This window comes from Loxodonta africana, chromosome 15, assembly GCF_030014295.1.
Source record: "Loxodonta africana isolate mLoxAfr1 chromosome 15, mLoxAfr1.hap2, whole genome shotgun sequence".
NCBI classification, from domain to species: domain Eukaryota; kingdom Metazoa; phylum Chordata; class Mammalia; order Proboscidea; family Elephantidae; genus Loxodonta; species Loxodonta africana.
In genome coordinates, this window is record NC_087356.1 from 44,441,136 (window position 1) to 44,451,338 (window position 10,203).

The 10,203-nt window shown below is 43.2% G+C and overlaps 1 gene segment (V, D, J or C); it reads right to left on the minus strand.

Moving 5' to 3' along the window:
* Positions 1 to 2,611: 2,611 nt before the first annotated feature.
* On the minus strand, positions 2,612 to 3,957 carry LOC111749010 (immunoglobulin kappa variable 4-1-like). The segment is given in 2 exon segments: positions 2,612 to 3,683; positions 3,909 to 3,957. Coding segments are annotated over 2 exon segments (483 nt in total).
* Between the last annotated feature and the right edge of the window lie 6,246 nt (positions 3,958 to 10,203).

A 10,203-nucleotide genomic window follows, 5' to 3' on the forward strand; every position in this document is an offset into this window, starting at 1 on the left:
AATAATCCAAGAAGCTGGACTATAAGAAGAAGAACGGGACATCAGGATTGGAGGAAGACTCATTAACAACCTGCGTTATGCAGATGACACAACCTTGCTTGCTGAAAGTGAAGAGGACTTGAAGCACTTACTAATGAAGATCAAAGACCACAGACTTAAGTATGGATTATGCCTCAACATAAAGAAAACAAAAATCCTCAGAAGTGGACCAAAGAGCAACATCATGATAAATGGAGAAAAGATTGAAGTTGTCAAGGATTTCATTTTACTTGGATCCACAACCAAGAGCCATGGAAGCAGCAGCCAAGAAATCAAAAGACGCATTGCATTGGGCAAATCTGCTGCAAAGGACCTCTTCAAAGTGTTGAAGAGCAAAGATGTCACCCTGAAGACTAAGATGCGCCTGACCCAAGCCATCGTATTTTCAGTCACATCATATGCATCTGAAAGCTGGACAATGAATAAAGAAGACCGAAGAAGAGTTTACGCCTTTGAATTGTGGTGTTGGTGAAGAATATTGAATATACCATGGACTGCCAAAAGAACGAACAAATCTGTCTTGGAAGAAGTGTGGCCAGAATGCTCCTTAGAGGCAAGGATGGCGAGACTGTACCTTACATATTTTGGACATGTTGTCAGGAGGGATCAGTCCCTGGAGAAGGACATCATGCTTGGCAGAGTACAGGGTCAGCAGAAAAGAGGAAGACCGTCAACGAGGTGGATTGACACAGTGGCTGCAACAATGAGCTCAAGAATAACAATGATTGCGAGGATGGCGCAGGACTCGGCACTGTTTCGTTCTTTTGTGCATAGGGTAGCTATGATTCGGTACCAACTCGACCGCACGTAACAACAACAACAGAGGAATCCAACTGATTTTTGTATGTTTATCTTTTAGCCTGAAACTCTACAGAACTCTTCTATTAGTTTCAGTAGTTTTCTGGAGGATTCCTCACGGTTTTCTGTGTATAAGTTCATGTCGTCTTTGCAAATATTTTTGACTCTTTGACTTGAGTTTAATACCATTTCCTCATGAATAGTTTCAATAAGTGATCTTCAAGAATATATTTCCATTCCCAGAAACTGTAATCAAGCAAAATGAAACCCATTGCCATTGACTTGATTCCAATTCATAGAAACCACATGTGTTACAGAGCAGCCCTGAGCTCCATAGACTTTTCTGTACTGTAACCTTCATGGAAGCAGACCACTAAGCCTTTCTTCTGCGGCTCCACTGGATGGGTCCCAACTGCCAAGCTTTAGGTTAGTAGCTGAGCACAAACTATTTGTACTACTCAGGCACCTTCAGGAATTATGGCAGGAAAACTAAAATATAACTATTTTCATCAGAGAATCCAAAAAAAACATAAATGGCATATTCAAAAAGCACTGCCCTATTTAAAAAGTAAGAAACGTGCACTTTAGAAGTTCTTGACCCACAATCCTTTTATCTAAGAATCTCACCATTACACTCCGTCGTTCTTTACATAAATGTTCACTTGGTACACCTCAACCTGAGCTCACACCTGCTGACCTGAGCCTCATAAAAAGCTACGAAGTATAGAAAGTGTTGAATCAGTGTGTGCTTTCTTGTGTATGTGCTTAACAGCAACAACAAAAAAACGCAATCCTTTCCCATTGAGTTGGTTCCAATACATCCGGACATATCGGACACACTAAACTGCCCCATAAAGTTTCGAAGGTGCAGCCAATAGATTCCAGCTGCTAACCTTTTCATTAGCAGCCATAGCTCTTAACCACTGTGCAATCATGGTTCCCACAACCAAATTGAATGAATGAATGAATGAAGAAAGATACGAAGGAAGGAAGAAAGGGAGGGAGGGAGAGAGAGAGAGAGAAAGAGAGACAGAAAGACAGAAAGCAAGCAAGATATGAAATAGAGTTTCCTGGGGGATGGAATCTGAGCAACATCACACAAAGAGAAGCTGCAGGACAGGTGCCACTCAGATGCTAGGCTCCTGCTCTACTATGTTCCAGGCGAGACAAAACCTAGACATGGAGTTTTCTCTCCAGGGTGATCCTCCTATTCAGATAGGTCTACGATTTGAAAAGGGTTATGAAATAAGTGTTACAAGCCACACAGTCCTGTCCACTTGTCTCAGTTAGAGACTATTTTGGTTTAATTTCCCTTCTATCCCTGGTTGCAGAGTATCTCTGGATCATCCTCGGGTGCCTGTCTTTTTAGGTTCCAGCAGGCAGATCCTGCTCACTAGGTGCCAGAATCTCTGCTGTCTCCCAGGAGAGAAAGTCTCCATTAGCTGCAGGGCCAGTCGGAGTCTCCTCTACACTGACTGGAAACACTACTTAGGCTGGCATCTGCATAAACCTGAGGAGGGACCTACAGGCCTCATTCACCTCACTTCCTCTATGCATGGTGTTGTGGTGCTGAACAGGTTCAGCAGCACTTTCAGACTAACAGAGACTAGAGAGAAAGACCTGGTGATCTGTTTGTGAAAAATCAGCCAATGAAAACCCTTTAGATGACAATATTCAGAGCTTATTGTTCATTGGGTTATCATGACTGAGAGGCTGACAAGATGGCAACTAACAACAAGAAAGAACCATGATTTCCTTCAGTCACTAAATTAATCTTGGGTGCCCAAGGGATTAATTTAAAGAGGAATTGACAACTAATGAAAATAGAACATGGGAAAGCTGTCACATGTTTCTAGGGTGATAGGGTTAATGAGTTAGAGACTGGCCTTTGAAAGAATGAGTGCCACTGAAAGACATGGGGAGGGGAGAAAAGGCCAGTGAAATAGGAGCTTAGAGCAGGAAAACACCTTCATTGACATTGACCAGGATGGCTTGGCTGGAAAACAGGATCCACGGAAGGAAAAAAGTAAGAGAGGAAGATTACCTTCTGTGAGGGAGACTTTAAATATGAAGGATCCAGGTATAATATCGGGTTAGAGTTGTGAGGGTTGATTGCAGAAAAAGTAAAAAGTCCAGGAAAATAATGAATTAAAATGAGAACTTCCTAGAGTCAAGAAGGCACAATGAAGACAGAACTGATCTTTCAGGGTAGAAAACTCACTGGACCCTTTCCCAAATCAGTCATGTGACCTACCCATGTGAAACAAGTAGGTTCCTGTGATATGAAAACTGAAAAAGCGTAGAAGGGATTTTTACAGCATTCTTTTTGTATATTTTACCACAAAAGGAAATCCAGAAGAAGCTACATCCCTTAATTTTCCCCTGGAACCTACAAATACTATGAGGAATTAGCTAGGAGATGAGGTCCTTGGGGCAGACAGAGGAAGAGTGCATGTTCAGGGCTGAGCAGAAAGAAAGCAGCTGGTGCAGTGAAGACTCACTGGCCTGTAGCCCCCGGGAGGTTTGTGTTCGAGGCTGAAGCCTTGTGCGTGGATTATTATAGCCTTGCAGACAGTAATAAACTGCAGCGTCTTCAGCCTGGAAGTTGGTGATGGTGAGAGTGAAGTCTGTCCCAGACCCACTGCCACTGAACCGATCAGGGACCCCAGATGCCCGGTTCGTTGCGCTATAGATGAGTCGCTTAGGAGTCTGTCCTGGTTTCTGCTGGTACCAGTTTAAGTAGCTGCTCACACTCTGGCTGGCCTTGCAGTTGATGGTGACCGTTTCTCCTTGAGACTTAGCCAGAGAGGCTGGAGACTGGGTCAGCACAATGTCCCCACTGGCACCTGCAATCAGAGCAGGCAATTACCATGCATACATATGTACACACTCTTTTTTCACACATACATTAAAATATACCATTTATACCACAACTTCTAGTGATATTACATATCAGCAAATAATTGGTTCCATTTTGAAAATAACTGTCATTTCCCACGCTATGTTAAAATCATTTTTCAACTATAGAAGGATACTACTCTAGAGAGATTGAAACACTTTTAATTTCTCACCAGAGGCCCAGAGCAACAGGGACATGAGGACCAGAGTGTGTGGCACCATCTTGCTGCCCCTGCCTGCCTGATGCAGATCAGCTCCCATAGCAAAGGCCCTGTTTATAGTATCTGAGCAGCCAGCCTGGTGTTGGAGGGGCCTATGCAAAGCAGTCAGTGAACGGAAAGCAAATTACATGGGGGATAGTTTGTGAAACTAGCCAATGTACTTCAAGAGCCAAATATATCCCATGAAGTATAATTTGATGACTACAAAAGACAAAGCAGGGTCATAGAAGCTCTAATATCTAAAACAAAACAAAACAAAACTTGCAGTCCAGTTCATTCCAACTCATGACAATCCCATGTGTTACACGGTAGAGCTGCTCCATAGGGTTTTCTTTCCTGTATTCTTTATAGAACCAGACTGACAGGCTTTTCTTCCAGGGTACCACTGGGTGTGTTCAAACTGCCAACCTTTAGGTCAGTAGCCCATCACAACTGCTTGAAGCACCCAAGATCTAATGAAGAGCTCCAGTTTTAACTTAAAAACTGTTTTAAATGGGGTCAGGTTCCATAAATTTTGGACTAGTTTCCTCAAATCAACAGTTTTGTGAAACAATAAAAAATGCTGGGAAAAAAAAAAAACAAGGAAAGGGAAAAATATGGAAAATTTTTGCCTCAATGTTTGATAAAATTTATAGCTAAAAAATCTCTGAGCTGTGATGATACTCGTATCCTGAAGGATACCTAAAAGACTCTGCAATCACTTGAGATTGGATTCCGGGGCTATGGAAGGGCCAGAGAAATGGAAGACAGGCCCTGAATTACTCCTATTGAAAGTCCTCAGGGAGCCTATATTGAGCTAGTGTCCAGGAGGGCTGAGATCACAAAAGATGTGTGAACCAAAGAGAAAGTGGGACCTATCATGCCCACAGGGGGTAGGGCCTGATAAGAGGGCTCTAGAATCATTTGTGGAAATGGAGAGGAAAAAAATAAGCAGGATGTCCTTGTAAAGTTGTGGTTGAATGCTGACTCTTCAAAGAGTTTCTTTCCAGTTATGGATGGACTTGGTGGGCCGGGAAGCCTTTAGCCTTTAAGGTGAGACTTCGTCTCTCTTACTTTGGATATATTATCAGGAGGGACCAGGAGGACCCGCAGGAGATCATGCATCATAAAGCAGAGGGTCAGCGAAAAAGAGAAAGAGCCTGAAAGAAACGGATTGACATGGAATAAATGCTACAGTAACAGAGGCCTGTCCAGCTATCACAGTTAGACTATTTTGGCTTCATTGTTTCTTGTATCCCTGATTGCACAGAATCTCTGCATCAATCCGTGTGACTGTCATTGCAGGTTCCTGCCAGCAGATGGCGGTGAAACAGGATTCACAAGTTTCCCTGAAAGACCTTCCATCAGCTGAAGGGCCAGTCAGAGTCTTCTCTACACTGACCTGAGAAGCCACTTAACCTAGACAGACTCCTAAGGCCCTGATTGACTTCACTTGCACCCGCGTTGATGGGGTGCCCGCCCGCTTCAGTGGTGGTGGTCTGAGGCCAACTTCACTCTCACCATCCTCACCATCAGATCAAAGGTAGTACAACAAACTGCTGTGTTCGAAAATCAAGATACCCTCTCATAACAATGTGACCCCAGATATAAACCTCTTACCAGGGCAGAGGTGGGGGAAGGTCTCACTTACTAGGCATTCTTGCAGAGATTGCTGTGGTTTATTTGTTTTGATCAAGGAAAAAAGTTGGCATGAAGTAGTCAGAAAATTCGGCAACTAGGCCTTCTCTGGCTCCAAAAGAGAGCAGGCCTCCAGCCCTTCCTGCTCTCTTCCTTTAAATCTGCTTTCAGCCCTCATCCTGGGGTCACTAGGTGGCCATTTGCAGTCCCATCTGACTCTCTCTAACTTGCCTCAACCCTGACTCCCCAACGCCTTTACTGCTGCCCCAGAACAGCACCTCCTCTCTAGGCCAAAGTCTAGAGCCCTTATCCCCTGAGCATTCCTGTCCCTGTTTCCCCACTCAAGTTTATGTCAGAGAAAACATCTCAGGAATGAAAAATACTAGGTCCCTGCTTGCCTTTTGTATAAAAGCAATACAAGTTATATTATCCCAAATATGTTTAAAAAAAAAACTGAGAAACAGAAAATAAGGTCCTTCAATCATAAGAAAAATTAAAAAACAGAGTGTCTCTCTCTCTTTTTTTTTTTTTTTTTTGTATTTTATAAGACAGAATTTTAGCTTCTTCTTAGAAGTTTTTAACAAATCTATTTTGGCTTTCTCTGCACCCCTCATATTCCCATTTCCCTACTTCTTGTTGTTAGCTGCCACTTAGTTGATATTCAATTCATACCCACTGTAAATTCCAAGCTTCTCCTTTACAATAATGCCCTCACCCAAACCAAGAATGCCATGGCCCCTCCATGATTTCATCACATTCATTTTGCAAAACCTAAACCCTGGATAAAACTCCACCCTCCACACACCTGCATCCATGTTCACAATGTGGCTGGAAAAAAACGCATAATTATTCTGATTCTCTCATTGTAAATTTATGCACACTCCCTCTTTTTTTACCTCAGGACAGCCCTTTATCCTGCCTCACTATGTTCCTTCATTTACCTGGTCGGTTCGGTCTCCACCCTTTCTCTCTTCTTTTCTCTTCAAATTTTAACACCTACTTCTCATCCTGCCTTTCAGCAAATGACCTCATTTCCTGTTTCTTGGAAGAGCTTCCACTAGCTCCTCTCATGCATCTTCTGACCCACAGGCGTCTACACCCGCATGTGCTGCCTTCCTTCCTTCCTTCCTATTACTGTAGATGAGCAGACAGTCCTCCTACCTGAGGCCAGGCCCTCTGCTCGTATACTGCTGTCCCTTCCAAGGGCATCTTGGCATTCCTCACCTCTCTTCTGAGTTATCCGTGTTCCCCTCCCTTTAGCATCACTTCTATCAGCATGAAACATCATTTTTAAAAACTCTGCTGATTTCACATCCCCCTCCATTTATGTCCCTTTTCACTCACTGAAAGACTTCTATGTAGTCACCAAGCTGAGACCATCTCTTTTCATACTCCCCAAATTTTGCAATCTCCACAATTCTTTCTACCACCAAGGCCATATTTTCCATCTACTGATCCTTCCTTGTTTCTGACTTTCTCATCCCATTCACCATCCTGACTGGATATTCAATCAATTTCAGACCAAATAAGTTGGTAAAAATCTTCTATGTCTTCGTCTTTGGCCTTGGTCTTTGGTGGGGAAATTTGAATACTACTTGTATTAACTGGTCTTACTTGTAGGCCTGTAGATGTTATTCTATCACTGTCAGCCTTGTACTTCAGGATGGATTTTGAAATGTTCTTCTTGATGAAAAGTACAACGCCATCCCTTCAAGTTGTCATTCCCTGCATAGTAGACCACATGATTTTCCTCCTCAAAATGACCAATACCAGTCCATTTCAGCTGACTAATGCCTAGGATATTGATCTTTATGCATTCTATTTCATTTTTGACAATTTCTCATTTTCTAAGACTTCATACATTCCACATTTCAATTATTAAAGGATGTTCAGCTGTTTCTTCTCATTTTGAGTCATGCCACATCACCACACCAATGTCCTGAAAGCTTGACTCCATGCGTGTCAACAAAGTCAACTCTAAGGAGGCAGCTCTTCCCCAGTTGTCTTTTGAGTGCCTTCCAGCCTGAGGCGCTCATCTTCTGGCACTGTAACAGACATTGTTCTGCTGCTATTAATAAGGCTTTCACTGGCTGATTCTTTCAGAAGCAGACGACCAGGTCCTTCTTCCTAGTTTGTCTTAGTCTGGAAGCTCAGCGGAAATCTGTCCACTGTGGTGACCCTCCTGGTATTTGTATATCAGCAGCATAGCTACCAGCATCACAGCAATACGCAAGTCCCCACAGTATGACAAACTGACAGACGTGAATTCTGTATCTAATTTCTGGAAATTTTTTTCAGATCTGTAGTGCCCTGCTTTTAGTTTTTGTGCCTTGCATGCAATCTAAAGTTTATCATTTATTTGTCTAAATAAACTCACACAGCTCCCAAATCTAAAGAGTGAAGAGAATGCCTTTTGTTCTCTGTTATTTCAGTTGCATCACCTGCAGATTCATATCCCAGTTATCTTATTTTCTTGGATGTTAAGGATCTCTGACTTCTTGGGGGTATCAGTCTTTGAAAAATTATTTGTGAGGTGTCCTGAGGATTTATGATGGGTGTGCCCTTTTCCAGAGCACCTTCCACTTGTCGGACCTATTTATGGGGCTTTCTGAAACAAACTTCAATGTTGGAGAGTTCCAAAATCACCTAGGCCTTACACACCTGGAGTGAAACTCCTTGGAAAGTTTACTTTCAGACACAACTTCCCAAGGAAATCTTGCTTATTTTTTCCTGTCCTTTTCCACAATGGCCCTAAAGCCCTTTGAGCATTTCCTAGGAGCTGTGGGAAGGACAGGTTTGCTTTCTTTGCTTCACACTGACTTTGGGATTACAGCCCTCCTCCCTGGGCTCTAGCACAACATAAGGTCCCTCAGGACTCCCCACTTGGGTAATTTCTGGGCCTGTCTTCCATTTCCTTGGGTCTTACGTATGCTAGAATTAAATCTTTAATGTATGCAGTGACCTTAAACTGTCTGTCAGCATACAACGTGGCTTTAGAACTCAGACATTTTCTGGTCATAAATTTTTATCAAAAAGTGAGCCAAAAGTTGTCCATTGTCATCTGTTCTTGTTTTCATATATTTCCAGCATTTTGTATTATTTCACCATGATTGTAGATCTGAGGAAACCAGCCCATCATTTAACCCATTTCCTTTTTTTTTCTTTATTTCAAATAGAAACTCTTCTTAAGAGAAGCTCATGTTTGTAGTTTTAGAGCTTCTTAGTTGATATTAGAGCTTCTAAGTTGACTTCTTTGTCTTTTCTACTTATTGGATCTTGATTTACGTTGCTTAGTTTCACAACCAATTGCCCATGTACTTTGCTTCCATATTCAATGATGGCTTTGCATAAACCCTCCAGGCCAAGTCTGGCTGCTCATATTTTATAAATGGGGACTTTGCAATGTGAGCTGATCTTTATCAGGCAGGTGAAGGCAGCAAGATGGTGTTCCAGGCTCCTGTCCTCATGTTCCTTTGCTCTGGGTCTCTGGTGAGAAATGAAAAGTGCTTCAATCCCTTTAGAGAAGTTTCTTTGTAGAGCTGAAAAATGATTTCAGGAAGTAGTGGTAAATAATGGGTTAATGATGTGTGACACGTATTCCACTGAAATGCACATTTAAAAAGGTGTATTTTAATGTGCCTAGGAAAAAGTGTGTGCATGTATGTATACTAATTGTCCTCTCTGATCGCAGTGTCAGTGGGGACATCATGGTAACACAGACTCCAGGCTCCTTGACTGTGTCTCCAGGAGGAAAGGTCACCATCAGTACAAGTCCAGCCAAAGTGTTAGCAGCATTTTAGCCTGGTATGGGCAGGAAGCAGCACAGGCTCCTAAGCTGCTTATCTTCTTTGCATCCCACTAGGCATCCGAGATCCCTGACGGGCATCCTGGCAGTGGGTCTGGGGCAGACTTCACTCTCACCATCAGTAGCCTCCAGGCTGAGGATGAGGCAGGTTATTGCTGTTAGCAACATTATCGCTACACTCTCACAGTGCTTCAGCCTGGAACACGAGCCTCCTCCCAGGGCTGGAGGCCTGTGAGTCTTCACTGCACCAGCTGCTTCCTTCCTCCACAGTCCTGAACACGCACACTTCCTCTATCTGCCCCAGGAGCCTCATCTCCCAGACATGGAGTTTTCTCTCCAGAGTGATCCTCCTATTCAGATAGGCCTACATTTTGAAATGAGATATCAAATAAATGCTACAAGCCAACCAGGCCTGTCCCCTTGTCCCAGTTAGAGACCATTGGTTTGATCTTCCTTCTCTCCCTGATTACACAGCGTCTCTGGATTATCCTCGTGTGTCCGACGTTTTAGGTTCCAGGGGTCAGATCCTGCTGAGTAGGTACCAGAATCTCTGCTGCCTCCGAGGAGAGACAGTCTCCCTAGCTGCAGGGACAGTCAGGTTCTCATCTACACTGAGTGGGAACACTATTTGGGTTGTCAGCGTAAACCGGAGCAGGGACCTACAGACCTCATTTACCACACTTCCTCTACACATCTTGTTGTGATGCTGGACAGGTTTCTGTAGCACTTGCATATTAATACAGACTAGGAAGAAAGGCCTGGTCATCTACTTCTGAGGAATCAGCCAGTGAAAACCCTGTGGATCACAACAATAATATTGTTCAT